This window comes from Coregonus clupeaformis, chromosome 34 (genome assembly GCF_020615455.1).
Source record: "Coregonus clupeaformis isolate EN_2021a chromosome 34, ASM2061545v1, whole genome shotgun sequence".
Classification (NCBI taxonomy): domain Eukaryota; kingdom Metazoa; phylum Chordata; class Actinopteri; order Salmoniformes; family Salmonidae; genus Coregonus; species Coregonus clupeaformis.
In genome coordinates, this window is record NC_059225.1 from 32052107 (window position 1) to 32071952 (window position 19846).

Consider the following 19846-nt stretch of genomic DNA (forward strand, 5'->3'; position numbering starts at 1 on the left):
GCAGTCAGGCTACCTCTGGCGAGCACATGGAGGGCTGTGCGGCCCCCCAAAGAAATGGCACCCCACACCATGACTGACCCACTGCCAAACCGGTCATGCTGGAGGATGTTGCAGGCAGCAGAACGTTCTCCACGGCGTCTCCAGACTCTGTCACGTCTGTCACGTGCTCAGTGTGAACCTGCTTTCATCTGTGAAGAGCACAGGGCGCCAGTGGCGAATTTGCCAATCTTGGTGTTCTCTGGCAAATACCAAACGTCCTGCACGGTGTTAGGCTGTAAGCACAACCCCCACCTGTGGACGTCGGGCCCTCATACCACCCTCATGGAGTCTGTTTCTGACCGTTTGAGCAGACACATGCACATTTGTGGCCTGCTGGAGGTCATTTTGCAGGGCTCTGGCAGTGCTCCTCCTGCTCCTCCTTGCACAAAGGCGGCGGTAGCAGTCCTGCCGCTGGGTTGTTGCCCTCCTACGGCCTCCTCCACATCTCCTGATGTACTGGCCTGTCTCCTGGTAGCGCCTCCATGCTCTGGACACTACGCTGACAGACACAGCAAACCTTCTTGCCACAGCTCGCATTGATGTGCCATCCTGAATGACCTGCACTACCTGAGCCACTTGTGTGGGTTGTAGACTCCGTCTCATGCTACCACTAGAGTGAAAGCACCGCCATCATTCAAAAGTGACCAAAACATCAGCCAGAAAGCATAGGAACTGAGAAGTGGTCTGTGGTCACCACCTGCAAAACCAGTCCTTTATTGGGGGTGTCTTGCTAATTGCCTATAATTTCCACCTGTTGTCTATTCCATTTGCACAACAGCATGTGAAATGTATTGTCAATCAGTGTTGCTTCCTAAGTGGACAGTTTGATTTCACAGAAGTGTGATTGACTTGGAGTTACATTGTGTTGTTTAAGTGTTCCCTTAATTTTTTTGAGCAGTGTACTTAGCAGACAGCGCTATGACTGATGTGTAGCTACTTTTCTCCGGCACTCTTCTCAGTATAGCCAGCCTACTTTTCTCTGGTAAAATGCAAGATTCACTTTAAGAAAAACATTAGGAAATGCAGCTGGCTACATTATTTTCTATGACAGGCCTACACATTAGAAATATGATGGCCATGTATAGTTTTTGCTTTGTCATTGTAAGCTCATTTACTTGAGTGGCTGCCAGCCAAATAGCGTTGCACTTCTGTTGTCATCTGATGAAAGTGAAGCTATTTTCTGTGTTGCACTAATGTATTTTCATGTCTCTGATGACTCTATTGAAGCAGAAATACACTTGACTTTCAATATAAAACGCAACCCCTGTCAATACACAGCTGGACTCACCTGCTCCTGCTTTCTCCTGTTGTGCTATTTACAAACAAACACGTGACTGACTCAACTGTGCTGGTGAAATAAGTAAGCTTCATTATGGAAAATAATGTGACAGGTGAAATAAGAATGCATTGCACAAGTTGACTGCAGGTATTTACCTGAAAAATAACTACAAATATTACAATGTATTGAAAATCTTCAAATAAATAGTTTAACAGTATTGACGGTATTGAAAAAACATCCCGTAGCCATTTCCAAATACCCCGGTATACGGTATATACGGTATACCGCCCAATCCTACTCTGTCCTCTACTAACCTTGCCTAGCTGTGTACTCGTTGTCCTCGATCAGCCTGGCCAGACCAAAGTCGGCGATCTTGCACACCAAGTTGTCCGCGACCAGGATGTTAGCGGCGCGCAGGTCCCTGTGGATGTAGTTCATCCTCTCGATGAAAGCCATTCCGTCAGCGATCTGAAGAAAACAAGCAGAATGGTTTAACACTCCATTTTATCACTGATGCCCACGTTGATATTTGCTGTGATGCACTCAAAGCGGAGCAGCCTGTCTTCGGTTAAGTCCTAAATTACACCCTAATCCCTATTTAGTGCACTACTCTGTTCACACAGGAGGGAGGAATATGGTGATGGAGATAAGAATAAATTATTTTTTCTTGTACTACTTGCAATCAAAAAGAGGCCAAATGTATCCTTAGGTGGAGATACTGAGAGGTGAGGCACTTGGAAACATACATGGTAGTTTACTGAGAGGCTGACTTTTGACTTACCTGTGCAGCCATATCTACAAGCAAGGGAAGCTTGAGGAATTTACCATCTCCCTCCTTCAGGAAATCCAGCAAACTTCCTACAATTACAAAATCAGCAACACATGACAGTTACTGTACCAGAGAGAGAGTGCTGCAAATGTTGCCAACAGCGCGGCAACAAACCACCACAGAAATAGTGGCTTAAGACTTCTTAAATACGACTTCTTAAATATTCCCTTGGTATTGATGAAGCTAGCTGCTTGTGTCTATGTTTGGTACATGGCTCTTAAATGACATCTAGGATGAGCCCCAAATGACACCTTATTAACCTATATAGTGCACTACTTTTGCCCAGAGACCTATGGGGCCCTGGTGACTGGTCAAAACTAGTACACTATATAGGGAATAGGGTGTCATTTGGGACACAGATATCACAATTTCCTCAGTGTGAGAAGAAACCAGGATTAGAGTTTCAGGGGACACCAATGGGATAAACACACACTCTCCTGTATGGGTTAGGCTAATCTACACACACACCAATGCAATATAATTCAGAACACACACACACACACACACAGGGGTCACTGAGTCCATTTACAGGGATACGTCATTAGTGTTCAATCACTAATTAAAAAGAAACAGGGAGACGCATTGCAGTCAAGAAAGATGAAAGCTCGCCACAAAACTGCTGCAGTTTTCAATTAAAGATCTCTGCTCCGGGCCTCCAAAACCCACATGGGATTTCCAAGGACTTTCAAACTGTAGGGTATGTTAATTAAAACGGCCATAACATTTACATTTTTTTTCCTTTAAGGAAATTGGCCGGGGTACTTCTAATCGGATGATGTGTGTGTTGTGGCGTAACATCTAAAACTTCGGATTCCAGACTTTCTCCCCCAGGCGTGTGTGTGTGTAAGGAACCTTCTGGAGAGAGGCTTTAGCTATAACTTTCTAATTACACATCTAAAATCAGCCGTAGATCTACGTCTCAACACCATGCTGCCAGTCACACACACGTCACTGCATCTGTGTGTGTCATGAACATGTGTACCTGCTACCTAGCCATGTCTGTTGGCTTGTTCCACATTGTTGCCGACGTGAAGCATTTTGGGTCAAATGTGACCGACTGACTGATCCACAAATAATAAGGAGTAGTTATTTATGATGCAAGGTAATTTGTAGATCAGCCAGTCAGCAGTCGCCTGCAATGTCGAACAAGCCCTCCGACTACTGCCCCTACGCAGATGGGTTATGCGATGCATGCATATGTGCCTTTATGCATGCGTGAGTCATAAACATGGGTGCGTTTAGTCATGTACTTTGTAACTATGTAGATGGATTTCCATGTCACGTGTGTGTGTGCATTAATATGCGTGTGATTTATATGCGTCTGCTATACGTGCGTATGACGATGTGTACCTTTGGCCATGTACTCAGTGACGATGTAGATGGGTTCCTCAGACACCACGGCGTAGAGGGGCACCAGCTTGTCGTGCCTCAGCTTCTTCATGATCTGGGCCTCCTGGAGGAAGGCCTCGGGGGACATGGTGCCTGGCTTCAGGGTCTTAATCGCCACCTTGGTGGTGCCGTTCCACGTGCCTGAATAGAATGACACATTTTGAGTAAGTCGAGTCATGATGCTACCTCTTATTGTACTAGAAAGACAATGGTGTAAACAGGAGTAAACAAATGGTCATTTCCAACACAGTACACATTATGTATGTGTACCAAATTGCACACTATTCCCTATACAGCCTGGTCAAAAGTAGTGCACTACATAGGGATTAGGGTAAAATTTGGGATGCAACCTCTGACATGATACAGTACGGCTACTGTTTATAGAGTTATACAGAGTGTCATAGGTACAATGTGATAAACGGGGTGTACTTGGGGTACATCGAGGAAAAAACACATGAAGTTATGAGCTGTAGCTGAAAGGACTTGAGTCCCTGAAGGAGCGGATGCTACTGTGACAGAGCGAGTCTTCACTTATGTGCAGATATGGGATATACAAACAAATATATCGTTTTTTTTTTTGGTCCTATCATGATGGAACGGTGCCAACCCTATATCCTAGACACCCACCTGAGTGACCCACCCACTAAGGAGAAATCCTTTTCCATTTTATAGGCCTGCTGCAAGTAGCCTATGCAGCCATGACAGAAAGGTGAATGCGGTCAGGGTAGGTCCAAGAGCCAAAGGCCCCAGATGGGATTTTCTCAAAGCTGCTAATGAGTATATTGACGACCTCGTGCCTAGCCGGTGGGAATTCCGGTGGAGTACCCCCACCCAAGTAGTGGCAGTGCTGGCAACACTGGCTGCAGTAACCCATGGGGAGGGAGTCACACTCTGACAATCAGAGAGGGGGCATATTATTGTGGCCCTGGCGGAACAGAATAATCAAACGGTCTGACTGCACAGAGGTGCTTGGAAAGATGGGTCACAATGGGGGACTAGCGTGTGTGGGTGCTGGGGGGAAAGGGGGTATCCGAGCTCCATCAGATAGGACTAGATATTGGTTAATCAAATCTTCCCATTCCTGCTCAATTTGGCATGCCTTCTTAAACAGACAAACTGTATACGCATTCACACATCAAGTCTTCTCTTGAGTTGGGCTCGGTGATGGAACAACTGCTGAACATTTGAGCGTGTGTGTGTGCGTGTGTGTGTGTGTGTGTGTGTGTGTGTGGGGACCTTGAGGGAACATGTGGATCATGTGGTTTTGGAACACTCATATGTGATGATATTTCACATGAACTATGTAAAAATTATGTGATAAAATTTATGATGTCCTGCAAACAAAATGACGTTAGGAGTCCCCTTAATAGCCGATGTTTCAATATTTAACTGACATGTGTATGTTTATTATGATTATTCAAGTCACCTGGGATTTTTTATATCTAAATATATCTTTTTTTAAATAACTAGATGCAGTACAACTGAGGCGAAGGCGTTCAAAATGATGTTGGCTGTTGGCTGCGGATCTGGTTCTGTACTGTAGCTGGCACCATGTGCTCTTTTTAAAGATGGGCCCCTAGCTCTCTCTTAAAGGCCCTAGGATCCATGTGTATAGGGGTGGTCACTGGAACTACAACCCAACTTGGAATGGGGGGAGGTGTTAGCGGGTGGAATATTGGAGGACAATTTGAGGTTTACTTAGTCGCAGCTACAGTATGCTTAACAGTGCAAATATTATGGTACAGACATTAAATTATCATGGTACTTCTTAATGGTAAGTTCACAAACATATTATGGTAAGTATAATCAAAACTTTCGTTATGGTAAGTGGTAAAATAAGTATAGCTAGTTATAATTGTAATGGCTTAGCAGATAATAAGAAAAGACAATCAGTCTTTACCTGGCTAAAAGAGAAGGAATATGTTATCTATTGTTTACTGGAAACTCATTCTACACCTTTAGTTGAAGTTGTATGGAAAAAGGACTTGGGGGGTGAAATATACTAGATGTTGGAACATTGCTGCGGGGACATGCTTCCATTCAGCCACAAGAGCATTAGTGAGGTCGGGCACTGATTTTGATCGATTAGACCTGGCACACAGTCGGCGTTCCAATTCATCCCAAAGGTGTACGATGGGGTTGAGGTCAGGGCTCTGTGCAGGCCAGTCAAGTTCTTCCACACCGATCTCAACAAACAATTTCTGTATGGACCTCGCTTTGTGCATGGGGGCATTGTCATGCTGAAACAGGAAAGGGCCTTCCCCAAACTGTTGCCACAAACTTGGAAGCACAGAATCGTCTAGAATGTAATTGTATGCTGTATCGTTAAGATTTCCCTTCACTGGAACTAAGGGGCCTAGCCCGAACCATGAAAAACAGCCCCAGACCATTATTCCTCCTCCACTAAACTTTACAGTTAGCACTATGCATTCGGCAGGTAGCATTCTCCTGGCATCCGCCAAACCCAGATTCGTCCGTCGGACTGCCAGATGGTGAAGTGTGATTCACCACTCTAGAGAACGCGTTTCCACTGCTCCAGAGTCCAACGGCGGCGAGCTTTACACCACTCCAGCCAACGCTTGGCATTGCGCATGGTGATCTTAGGCTTGTGTGCGGCTGCTCGGCCATGGAAACCCATTTCATGAAGCTCCCGACGAACAGTTCTTGTGCTGACGTTGCTTCCAGAGGCAGTTTGGAACTCAGTAGTGAGTGTCGCAACCGAGGACAGACGATTTTTACACACTACACGCTTCAGCACTCGGCGGTCCCGTTCTGTGAGCTTGCGTGGCCTACCACTTCGCGGCTGAGCCGTTGTTGCTCCTAGACGTTTCCACTTCACAATAACAGCACTTACAGTTGACCGGGGCAGCTCTAGCAGGGCAGAATTTTGACGAACTGACTTGTTGGAAAGGTGGCATCCTATGATGGTACCACGTTGAAAGTCACTGAGCTCTTCTGTAAGACCATTCTACTACCAATGTTTGTCTATGGAGATTGCATGGCTGTGTGCTCGATTTTATACATCTGTCAGCAACGGGTGTGGCTGAAATAGCCGAATCCACTAATTTGAAGGGGTGTCCACATACTTTTGTAAATATAGTGTACCTCAATGGACCGTAAAGGAAATCACACTACAAACTATCACCCTCATGCACTTAAAGAAATTACGAATATGATGGATATATTGGAACTAATGGATATATGGAGGCTTAAATATCCTGACCTAGTGAGATATACATGGCGGAGGCTCAATCAAGCTAGTCATCTTACTACTTTCTTACGTAATTTTAGCTGGCACCAAAAGTTTAAAAAGTATTGATAGGGGACAGAATGTCGTCGGACCATCAAATAATTGGTATATACATTACATTTACATTTTAGTCATTTAGCAGACGCTCTTATCCATTACTCTTACAGAATTCCCGCGAGGGCGAGGGTATTGGAAATGTAATCAAAGCATACTGGATGACAAGTTGTTTTTAACCAAGACAGAATCATTTATAACGGACTTTTCCTACATAACATAAGTACAGCAAATCCCTTTATTGTATGGGACACTTTTAAATGTGCCTTTAGAGGCCATGCAATTAAACACTCATCTTTAAAACAAAAACTATTTAGGTCAAAAGAGTTCATCTTAACAAAGGAAATAGAGGAACTAACAGTACAGATAGAAGTAAAAAATAACAGAGGCACAGAATACGTTAGAGGAAAAACTAAAAGAAATGGAGTATGTTATAAAAAATAAAGCAACCTGGTGGGAATATGGAGAAAAATGCACCAAATTATTTTTACATCTTCAACATAGAAATGCTACCAAAAGGAATTTACAGAAACTGATGGAGTCAGTGTAACATTAACAGCTATACAGAAAGACTCATGTGAAGGTTTAATTACGAGGAGGAACTTCTAGATACATGCAAGTCTGCAAGTCTATGCTAGATGGCATACCAGTTGAGGTATATCAAATATTTTTCGATGTACTCAAAGGTCCGCTATTAACATGTTTTAACCACTCCTATAAAAATGGTAGACTATCAGATACTCAGCAAGAAGGTCTGAATTCACTATTACTGAAACAGGACCCAGGTGGTAAATATAAAGATCCAGTCCACCTAAAAAAATGGAGACCCTTTACACTGCAGTGTTGTGATGCCAAAATCCTAGCAAAATGCATAGCGCATAGAATTAAAAAGGTATTGTCGGATATTATTCATCCTAATCAGACAGGTTTTTTACATGAACTATACATTGGAGATAATATAAGACAAGTACTGGAAACAATAGAACACTATGAAAAATCTGGGAAACCAGGCCTGGTATTCATAGCTGACTTTGAAAAAGGCCTTTGATAAAGTACGACAGAAATGTATATATAAATGCCTGGACTATTTTAATTTAGGACAATCTCTTATACAATGGGTTAAAGTTATGTACAGTAATCCCAGGTGTAAAATAGTAAATAATGGCTACTTCTGAGAAAGTAATAAATTGTCAAGAGGAGTAAAACAAGGTTGTCCACTATTGGCATATCTATTTATTAAGGCCATCGAAATGTTAGCTATTAAAGTCAGATCCAACAACAATAGAGGGGCTAGAAATCCAGGGCTTAAAAACAAAGGTGATGATTAATGTTTTCTTTTAAATCCGCAATTTGGATCCCTGCACAGCCTCATAGAAGATCTAGATCTCTGGATTAATACCGAATTATGTGCACCATATTATACAACTTTTACATTACCGTGTGGGTTTACCAATAAAATGGTCCGACGGTGAAGTGGACAAACTCTGTATTCATATCCCGAAAGAAATAAATTATCTCACTACAAGACATTTTAATAGAAAGTTAGCCAAATTAGATAAGATCTTGCAACCATGGAAAGGACAAACTGTCTTATTTGTGGAAAAATCATCCTGATTAATTATTTAGTCACATCACAGTTTACCTATTTACTTATGGCCCTGCCTACACCTAACATATTGTTTTTTAAATTATATGAGCAAAAAATATTCCACTTTATTTGGAACGGCAAGCTAGACCTATTTATATAATTAATATGAATTTGAGGGCAGAAATTATTAAATATTAAAGCATTGGAACTCTCACTAAAGGCTTCAATCATACAAAAACTATACTTAAATCTGAACTGGTTCTCTAGTAGATTAGTAAGAATGGCCTTTTTCCCTCCATTGAGATTACAACCTTTCACTTTTGGTTATTTGAAAATGAAATAATCTCCAAAATATCGCTATGTTTAAAACAAGCCATAGAAAGTTGGTTGCAATTTCAGTTTAATCCACAGAACAAATATTACAACAAATATTATGGTTAAACTCAAATATACTAATTGATGAAAAAACATTCTTTATGAAAAAAAGAACAAGTATATTCTTTCTAAATCATATCATAAATAGGACTGGTGGATTATGTCACACATGCAGTTAACAAAAATGTCTGCTCTATCCAAAACTACAACCAACTGATTGCAGCATTACCGCAAAAATGGATGGCACATGTGGAAAGGGGAGAAGGTAAGGAACTTGTCTGTCGGCCCTGCATTAAAGACCAAAATTGGCTATAGAAAATTGTGATAAATAAGAAAGTATACCACTTTCATTTCGGGACCAAAAAATTGACAGCTGCACCATACAGGTTGCAAAATAGTTGGGAGGAGAGTTTCTATATACCGATTCCATGGCACATGGTTTATGAACTGATACACAAAACGACGCCGCATTCAAAACTTGAGTTTTTCAATTTAAATTATTATACAAAATTCTTGCAACCAATAGAATGTCATATATATGGGGCATACAACCATCCCAGCTCTGCAGATTTTGCTGCGAAGCGTCAATCATTAGATCACTTGTTTTGGTACTGCCCATATGTAGCTTGTTTTTGGTCGCAGGTTCAGGAATGGCTGAAAAATTGCAACATTTACTCAGAGCTAATTCTACAAATAGCACTGCTGGGTGATTTGAAAAGTCATAGTCAATCGATCAATAATATAATAATATGTCATACTGTATATTCCCTGTCTGTCTTGCCCATCCAGACCATTCGGAGTGTCAAGTATATGTGTGTCTCTGTCTGTCTGATGGTAGTGTCTGCCTGTCTGTCTATGTGTGTGTGTACAGTCTTACCCATCCAGACCTCTCCGAAGCAGCCCTGGCCCAGTTTGAGCTCCAGGCGGAGGGACTCCCGGGGGATCTCCCAGGCATCCTTGGCCAGGCCCTGTGTCTGGGGCTTCACCGTGGGGCACACCGTGGTCAGCCTGTGGCACAGCCCATCCGCATGCTCTGAGAGGGGGGACAGACACACACATACAGATGCACGCGCACACACATACACACACACACACATAAATACCATGGTCAACATTTTGATGAGTCACAGTAGTAACTAATATACAAGGGAAACCGAACACAGTGTAATAAGGGGACATTTCACGCATCACTTCAAGTTTGTCTGTCCGCACTGTGATACGGCTAAATTCAGACATGCCTATAATTACACAGCTAAAATATGAATAAGAAGAGAATGGTTTAACACGGCTTGGACCTGCTGCTTTCAAAATGCATCAGAGAGAAGTAGGTTATGTCCCAAATGGCACACTATTCTCTATATAGTGCACTACTTTTGACCTGGGCCCATATGTTTCTAGTCAAAAGTAGTGCACTATGTAGGGAACAGGGTTCATTTTGGGACACAAACAGCCATAAAGTGGGCTCTCCCAGAGCGCTTTCACCTCTCTCCTTTAGCGGCGAGGGAAGCACTTAAGGAAGGTATCCATTAAATATTCAATCTGAGTACCATTCATCTAGCTGGGGAAATCATAGGGCCAATTACAGGTAAGCCTGGTATTACCGAAGCACAGATGAGGGAGAGAGAGAGAGAGAGAGACTGGTGAAAGAGAGTGAATTTTAGATCAGGAACTGCGCTTGGGGAAGGGAGGGAAGCTGTGAATGAGAAAGTTACTGAGGAGCTACACTCGGGTGTTGGGAAAACAGTTGGTTTTTAGCTGCTACACTGGACGCGTGACCTTTTGCCGGCATGAGCAGAGCGCAAGCCACTTTATTAAGTGTTCTTGTGCGTGAGCTGTGCGTCAGACTCTTAAAAATAGTTTACGATGAGCAGTGTAAGCCTCGCGCGGTGCCGTGCTGCTTACACCCAGGCTTCATCGAAATGAATAGGAGTCTCTCACGCTCAGCAAGGTTACGTTTCCAGGGTAGCAGGTCTGTCAGAGAGCGAGTTTGAGAAGAGAGGTGAGTGAGTGGCTTAGAAAGAGGGAGAGAGTGAAAGAGACTATGAAAAAGAGCTAGAAGACCTACCTGTGTAGTGTTTGACCAGTTTCTGCAGCGTGTCAAACTGGGCGCGTGTGGTGATGTAGTAACCCCCGTTGTCAAGTTTGCGGATCTTATAGTGTTTCACATTGTCGCCTTTGGCATCGTCCCAGTCTCGTATGGACAAGGAGTAAGCACCTGGAGGAGACAATGACCAGATTCTTCGTCCATCCAACCAACAGTATTAAGATCTAAGCTTTATCTATTCATGTAAATGAGTGTCACTGGCTATGTCTTAAATTACTCTCTATTCCACATATAGTGCACTACTTAGGGCACCATATGAGCTCAAGTGCTGATTTAAGATCAGTTTCGCCTTTAAGATCACAATGAATCAGATAATTATGGACAGGGAGAATCTAATCCTCAGCACACCTATATTCTGAGACACTTTATGAATATGAAAAAGTAGTGCACTACATGGGGTTACTTGAGATGCAGCCCATGCACGTATTCATGCTAATCATCTTCACCTTTAGTGGTTTCACTTTCTCGCACCAGGAAGGTGCCTCGGTTGTTGCCTGGATTCAACAGCAGCCTCTCAGCATCTTTACGGCCCATTTTACCAAAGTACCACCTGAGAACACAGACTTAGAATGAGTAGAGCCTTTGTAACTTCCCAAATCTGTCCTTGAGAAACCCCCAGCCGTTCCAAGTATTTGATGCGTTCCAGAACTAGCACACCTTTCTATTTCTATGGAAGGACACACATTAACATCAATACCGGCTTATGTTATTATGAACTTTATTTGACTCAATACTAGTAAGGATAATTTCAGAGTTTGGAAAAGTCAAACTTCAAAATACACAATGAGAGGAAATACAGAATGAATTTTTTGAGTCCATCAGGGGTCATCTAACAAACAGGATCACATTCTATTTCCTTGCCAAATGATCATAAACCTCTAGGCTTATATCTAACATGAGATGGTAGATTAAACCCTCTGGGGCCACATGTATCAAGTGTCTCAGATGTAGGAGTGCTGATTTAGAATCATTTTTTATTTTACAGATGTAGGATCTTAATTTGAGCCAGTTTGCTACAGCAGGAAAATAATCCTGCAGCCACTAGACGTGAATTATTATGTGGATTATAATTAATGGACATTTTTGTAGGGGTTGATACATTAAGGGAAAATCAAGTCTGAAATTTCAAAGTGGAAACTTCAGAAGCCTTTTTAAACCTAAAATACACTACAAGTTAAACATTTCCTGCATTGCAGGAAAGTTATCTTGCAACAGGGTGATCAAATTAAGATCCTACATCTATAGATCGCTATGAATAAGATTACTGGGACAGGAGGAACCTGATCCTCGATAAGCACTCGTATGCTGAGATGCTTGATACATATGGCCCCAGGAGAGCAGAAGAAGCTATGAGCTATTCTAGTGAATGGGCCTCCAGTGAGAGCCATGTGATGCATGATCACGCTGCTGTGGTTAGGCTAGTGCTATTGCTGTTGTGTCAGTGGAAGGTCCTAATCAGGTTAGGTTAGGGGAGACGATAAACAAGGGCCTTACTCTTCAGCCTGGATGGAGTCAGCTGGAGCCACATAGTTACTGGGGATGTACCCCTTCTTCCCTGTGTTGATGGAGCGCGCCTCCCACCAGTCCCCTTCTCTGTAGGGGGAGAAACACAGAGAGAGAGAGAGAGAGAGAGAGAGAGAGAGGGAGAATCATCCAGATCTAGTATGACTACTATGTCTGTACACTCCAGCACTCATGGATCCTAGTAACAGTAGTCTGGTTATGTCTTGGCAGTGAGTTTGTACATGCTGTCTTTTATGCATGGATTCTATAGCTATATTATGGCATGCAGCAATGTATTATATTTGAATTGAACAAAGTCAACCAAGGCTACATTCTAGAGCAGAGAGGTATTTATGACCTAAGGCACATCTGTGTTTAAGGGGTTTTATTAAATAAATGAAATGAAAGACTTCAGCGATCTGGGTGGAAAAACAGGCTCAGAGGGTGAAAACATTAATCTAACCCATGTAGGAAGAACATGTTGTACAGAGAAGGTACAATCTGCAACATGTTGTACAGAGCAGGTACAATCTGCAACATGTTGTACAGAGCAGGTGCAATCTGCAACATGTTGTACAGAGCAGGTACAATCTGCAACATTTTTTACAGAGCAGGTACAATCTGCAACATGTTTTACAGAGCAGGTACAATCTGCAACATGTTTTACAGAGCAGGTACAATCTGCAACATGTTGTACAGAGCAGGTACAATCTGCAACATGTTTTACAGAGCAGGTACAATCTGTAACATGTTTTACAGAGCAGGTACAATCTGCAATATGTTTTACAGAGCAGGTGCAATCTGCAACATGTTGTACAGAACAGGTGCAATCTGCAACATGTTGTACAGAGCAGGTACAAAGAGGGAGGCTGCATCCCAAATGGCATCCTATTCCCCATATAGTGCACTACTTTTGACCAGGGCCCATAGGAACTCACGTGTTATTGATGATCTGGAAGCGGTCCCCTTTTTTGAACGTCAGGTCGTCTGAAGTTCTGGCTTCATAGTCGTACAAGGCCACAAAGAACGTAACCCCACCTGAACACACACACACACACACACACACACACACACAGTTAAAACATTCAAGTTAAAAGCACAAGTGAAATGAATGACAGTATATACATTTAGGAGACTCAAAAATCGTTTTGTTGACTAATTTGGGTTAGAATATGACGGCATTCAGAGCTACTAATAGCCTACTAAAGATACAAAGATTTTCTATAAATACCTGGCGACCTTTGTGCCAAGATTTGTACTGTCAACATTCAGTGACATCGACAGAAACAAACTCTGCTGCAAAGATGAGCAGGAACATTAAAATGACAAGATCAAGGGACCAATGGGAGATCAGTAAGAGAAAGTAGATCTGTAGTTTCCATAGCGGTGAGCGTGTAGTGTGACAGACTGTCGTGAGAGGAATGTTGCAATAGATCCGTGTTCTCTAGCCTGCACACTCCCTATAGATTTTTCCCTGCCGGTAATTCTACTCTATGGAAATGTCCAGCGTATAAAAATATGAACAAAACTGCCACGTGTCAGGAAAGCAACATAGACACGCCATTGGCCCTGGATACGACCTGGGTTGAAATACTATTTGAAATTATTTGAAATACTTAAACTGGGCTAAATTGAGCATTCCTGGTGCAATGGAATCGATAGAATAGTTGAAAACTGCAGACCCTGCTCATCTGGCACTCTAGGCTAAAGCAAAGATTTCAAATAGTATTTGAACCCAGCTCTGCCATGGATTCATTGGGAAGGGTAAAGGGAAATACTGTCATTCATGTAGGGCATTCATTTCACAGGGGGGTGGATACTACCTTGGTTGCTCTGACAGGGGAGCGGATTTAATCATCCAGCAAGGTTGTTGTTTGTTTAGCGTCGTAGGGGAAATACTTACGTCAGCTCGGTGCAAATCTAACATAATTACAAAGCATGAATAATAGCATAGCACAGGTCATCTCACAGCTGTAATGTCAACACAGAATACACTGTAAACCTTCTGCTTACTGGACAGATTAGATAAGTAGGCAGATTGTATGGGTAACCATCTATGGCCACGTCCCAAATGGCACCCTATTCCCTATATATGTTAGTGCACTACTTTTGACCAGGGCCCGTAGGGTGCCATTTCGGACCCAGTCTCTGACACACCTCATATGGAGCTCATATTCATCTAAGCCACCGCTGAACAACACAATGCTGCCAACACTAATCCCATTCAATTGTAGAGGAGCTCCATACCGTGCCATGGACCCCCCCCAAGACCAGATGATAAAACAGGGAGGGGGATTACAAGCCTAATCCCACCTAAACAGGAGGGCTAAATCTCATCTCTCTGCTCTTTGGGACCTTATCAGACCTATAAAAATATGTATCTTTCAAATCATTGTTGATTTGTTGCTGTGGACAACGTGATTGACGGACATTTAGATGGAGAAGATGATAGACCATTGGATTTTAATTGGCTGAAACACAGAAGGCAGATGGACTTTGGAGCCACTCCAGATATTGAGTTGTCAGATCACCAGCTATTATGTTGGAGAATAAGTATATGGGTTCTTGTGAAGGAACCATAGCAGTCTCAAATGCGAAAGTATTCACCCCCCTTGGCATTTTTCCTATTTTGTTGCCTTACAACCTGAAATTGAAGATGCCTACCACATTGAAGATTAAAATATTTTTTCTTGTGAAATAAACAAGAAATAAGACAAAACATTTGAAAAATTGAGCGTGCACAACTATTCACCCCCCCAAAGTCAATACTTTGTACAGCCACCTTTTGCAGCAATTACAGCTGCAAGTCTCTTGGGGTATGTCTCTATAAGCTTGGCACATCTAGCCACTGGGATTTTTGCCCATTCTTTAAGGCAAAACTGCTCCAGCTCCTTCAAGTTGGATGGGTTCCGCTGGTGTACAGCAATCTTTAAGTCATACCACAGATTCTCAATTAGTTTGAGGTCTGGGCTTTGACTAGGCCATTCCAAGACATTTAAATGTTTCCCCTTGAACCACTCGAGTGTTGCTTTAGAAGTATCCTTAGGGTCATTGTCCTGCTGGAAGGTGAACCTCCGTCCCAGTCTCAAATCTCTGGAAGACAGAAACAGGTTTCCCTCAAGAAATTCCCTGTATTTAGCGCCATCCATCATTCCTTCAATTCTGACCAGTTTCCCAGTCCTTGCCAATGAACAACATCCCTACAGCATGATGCTGCCACCACCATGCTTCACTGTGGGGATGGTGTTCTCGGGGTGATGAGAGGTGTTGGGTTTGCGCCAGACATAGCGTTTTCATTTATGGCCAAAAAGCTCAATTTTAGTCTCATCTGACCAGAGTACCTTCTTCCATATGTTTGGGGAGTCTCCCACATGCCTTTTGGCGAACACCAAACGTGTTAGCTTATTTTTCTTTTTAAGCAATGGCTTTTTTCTGGCCAATCTTCCATAAAGCCCAGCTCTGTGGAGTGTACGGCTTAAATTGGTCCTATGGACAGATACTCCATCTCCGCTGTGGAGCTTTGCAGCTCCTTCAGGGTTATCTTTGGTCTCTTTGTTGCCTCTCTGATTAATGCCCTTCTTGCCTGGTCCGTTAGTTTTGGTGGGCGGCCCTCTCTTGGCAGGTTTGTTGTGGTGCCATATTCTTTCAATTTTTTTTATAATGGATTTAATGGTGCTCCGTGGGATGTTCAAAGTTTCTGATATTTATTTATAACCCAACCCTGATCTGTACTTCTCCACAACTTTGTCCCTGACCTGTTTGGAGAGCTCCTTGGTCTTCATGGTGCCGCTTGCTTGGTGGTGCCCCTTGCTTAGTGGTGCCCCTTGCTTAGTGGTGTTGCAGACTCTGGGGCCTTTCAGAACAGGCGTATATATACTGAGATCATGTGTCAGATCATGTGACACTTAAATAAAGTCCACCTGTGTGCAATCTAACTAATTATGTGATTTCTGAAGGTAATTGTTTGCACCAGATCTTATTTAGGGGCTTCATAGCAAAGGGGGTGATTTTTTTTTTCCATTTCACTTCACCAATTTGGACTATTTTGTCCATTACATGAAATCAAAATCAAAATAAATTTAAATTACAGGTTGTAATGCAACAAAATAGGAAAAACGCCAAGGGGGTTAATACTTTTGCAAGGCACTGTACAGTGGGGAAAAAAGTATTTAGTCAGCCACCAATTGTGCAAGTTCTCCCACTTAAAAAGATGAGAGAGGCCTGTAATTTTCATCATAGGTACACGTCAACTATGACAGACAAAATGAGATTTTTTTTTTTTGGAATTGTAATGAATTTATTTGCAAATTATGGTGGAAAATAAGTATTTGGTCACCTACAAACAAGCAAGATTTCTGGCTCTCACAGACCTGTAACTTCTTATTTAAGAGGCTCCTCTGTCCTCCACTCGTTACCTGTATTAATGGCACCTGTTTGAACTTGTTATCAGTATAAAAGACACCTGTCCACAACCTCAAACAGTCACACTCCAAACTCCACTATGGCCAAGACCAAAGAGCTGTCAAAGGACACCAGAAACAAAATTGTAGACCTGCACCAGGCTGGGAAGACTGAATCTGCAATAGGTAAGCAGCTTGGTTTGAAGAAATCAACTGTGGGAGCAATTATTAGGAAATGGAAGACATACAAGACCACTGATAATCTCCCTCGATCTGGGGCTCCACACAAGATCTCACCCTGTGGGGTCAAAATGATCACAAGAACGGTGAGCAAAAATCCCAGAACCACACGGGGGGGACCTAGTGAATGACCTGCAGAGAGCTGGGACCAAAGTAACAAAGCCTACCATCAGTAACACACTACGCCGCCAGGGACTCAAATCCTGCAGTGCCAGACGTGTCCCCCTGCTTAAGCCAGTACATGTCCAGGCCCGTCTGAAGTTTGCTAGAGTGCATTTGGATGATCCAGAAGAGGATTGGGAGAATGTCATATGGTCAGATGAAACCAAAATATAACTTTTTGGTAAAAACTCAACTCGTCGTGTTTGGAGGACAAAGAATGCTGAGTTGCATCCAAAGAACACCATACCTACTGTGAAGCATGGGGGGTGGAAACATCATGCTTTGGGGCTGTTTTTCTGCAAAGGGACCAGGACGACTGATCCGTGTAAAGGAAAGAATGAATGGGGCCATGTATCGTGAGATTTTGAGTGAAAACCTCCTTCCATCAGCAAGGGCATTGAATATGAAACGTGGCTGGGTCTTTCAGCATGACAATGATCCCAAACACACCGCCCGGGCAATGAAGGAGTGGCTTCGTAAGAAGCATTTCAAGGTCCTGGAGTGGCCTAGCCAGTCTCCAGATCTCAACCCCATAGAAAATCTTTGGAGGGAGTTGATAGTCTGTGTTGCCCAGTGACAGCCCCAAAACATCACTGCTCTAGAGGAGATCTGCATGGAGGAATGGGCCAAAATACCAGCAACAGTGTGTGAAAACCTTGTGAAGACTTACAGAAAACGTTTGACCTGTGTCATTGCCAACAAAGGGTATATAACAAAGTATTGAGAAACTTTTGTTATTGACCAAATACTTTTTTTCCACCATAATTTGCAAATAAATAAATTAAAAATGCTACAATGTGATATTCTGGATTTTTCTTTCTCATTTTGTCTGTCATAGTTGACGTGTACCTATGATGAAAATGACAGGCCTCTCTCATCTTTTTAAGTGGGAGAACTTGCACAATTGGTGGCTGACTAAATACTTTTTTCCCCCACTGTATATAGCATTGTTGTTATGATAGAACGGCATACAGGTACGAAAAGAAATCCACACTTGAAAGATACATGCATACATGCATCACACAAATCATCCATTGATGTCAACAGGTGATTGCACCAAAACTCGAGTTACGCTTCAAGATCTCAAGTTCGGATTCTGTAAATAGTAGGCAAGTCTAAAATGTAAATACGTGATTCACATGAAAATTCATGGTAGGCTATGCTTGAAGATCTACATTTAGGATTATGTGGATAGTAGGCAAGTTTCACCTGAGACGACACCGGGGAATGCGCCGGGGAGAGCACCGGTGAAGGAGGTGGATGCCCCTCCGAAGGGGGTCATGATGGAGGCTCCTCCGAAGGGGGTGATAGCGTGGGGGTTGAAGCCTGTGGTGGGCCCAGAGGAAGGTGGCTGGTTCTGCTGCAGCTGGGTGGGGTCGGGCCCGTAGGGGCCTACGTGGGGGGCGATGACGTCCGAGGCCGAAGCATTGTCCGGCCGGTACTTCATGGTGGGGCCCTTGTCGTCTTTACTCTTGATGCAGCCCATGGTCACGTCTGGAGGGAAACACACACACTTAGTTAGAGCTTAGTTTCAGGACAGTATTCACTCCTGTGTCACCCTCGGCATAGACGTGATCGGTTGAGTGTGCAGGGGTGGCACTTCATCAGTCGAAACGACGATGAAAGAAAGAGTTGGAAAAAGAGCTAGAGGTTAAAAATGATTAAGTATTACAACATATGGACTGGTTAGGAGGATTCCTTAAACAATGAGATGACTACCTCTGTAGCTGTCCCACAACCTAGACGAATGTATGTCTATAAAATGTTCATTTTGAAATTGTTTTTTGTCATAAACCATTTGTTGCCATTTTATTGCTAAAGCCACAAGCCCAGATGCTCTATAAATCTAGGACACAAATCTTAAATCTGATCTGAAATGATTTGGTTGTAGAGCGTCACTCTTCCTAACGCATGTTACATGGTCATAATCAAAAACATGATCGGGTTCAAGCACACCCATAAGACTGTGAGACAGCACTAGTCCAGTATATCCAATGCAAAATACATGCATGTTGTGTTGACGGTCTAAAGACGTTTTATAAGTGGGTTTAGGGCTGTTGTGTTGTATACCTGTAGGACTTAAGGAGATGTTTATTACATATGAATATCCAATTGACAGCATCTGAAATGCAGTGCTGTTGTTGGCTAAATAGTGAGAATATCTTCCCAGAATAAACATTTGCTGCCTCTTTTATGGGTCAAACATCACAATAAGGGTTGCAAACCAGACATTAAAAACTCCATGTACATTAGGTTATGTCCCAATTTTCCACCCTTCTTCCGAAGTGTGCACTTGCACACTCCCGGTCATGGATTTAAAAGGAATGGTGTAAGCATTGGCAGGAGGGAGTTTCCACCATTGCTAAAGCCATGCAAGAACGTGTGCAAGTACATACTTCAGGGGATGGTTGGCGAATCAGCATGTCACTTTAAATCACCAGTGACTCTTACGTGAAACCATATGTCCAAAAAGCTACAACACATCTACACTGCCATTTTGACCCATCTGCATTGTTGTTATTCTTCCCTACAACAGAATTGGCCAGTGTTATGTCAAGGCATTCCTTTGTGAAGAGAAGGCCCAGTAAATACGGTTGCCATCAGACACGCTCCTATAACAGGCTCCAGTCAGGG

The 19846-nt window shown here is 42.8% G+C and overlaps 1 protein-coding gene across 2 annotated transcripts in view; it reads right to left on the minus strand.

Moving 5' to 3' along the window:
• LOC121550015 (tyrosine-protein kinase yes) overlaps nucleotides 1-19846 on the minus strand; it is a 46892-nt gene that overhangs the window by 12097 nt on the left and 14949 nt on the right. For both annotated transcript variants that reach the window (XM_041862068.2, XM_041862069.1), the window contains exons 2-10: nucleotides 18422-18706; nucleotides 13349-13448; nucleotides 12402-12500; nucleotides 11354-11457; nucleotides 10869-11018; nucleotides 9681-9836; nucleotides 3498-3677; nucleotides 2100-2176; nucleotides 1633-1786 (exon numbers count right to left, since the gene is read on the minus strand). In XM_041862068.2, the coding sequence (XP_041718002.1) occupies nucleotides 1633-1786; nucleotides 2100-2176; nucleotides 3498-3677; nucleotides 9681-9836; nucleotides 10869-11018; nucleotides 11354-11457; nucleotides 12402-12500; nucleotides 13349-13448; nucleotides 18422-18698 (1297 nt within the window). In that variant the 5' untranslated portion in view covers nucleotides 18699-18706. The remainder of the gene's footprint in view (nucleotides 1-1632; nucleotides 1787-2099; nucleotides 2177-3497; nucleotides 3678-9680; nucleotides 9837-10868; nucleotides 11019-11353; nucleotides 11458-12401; nucleotides 12501-13348; nucleotides 13449-18421; nucleotides 18707-19846) is intronic.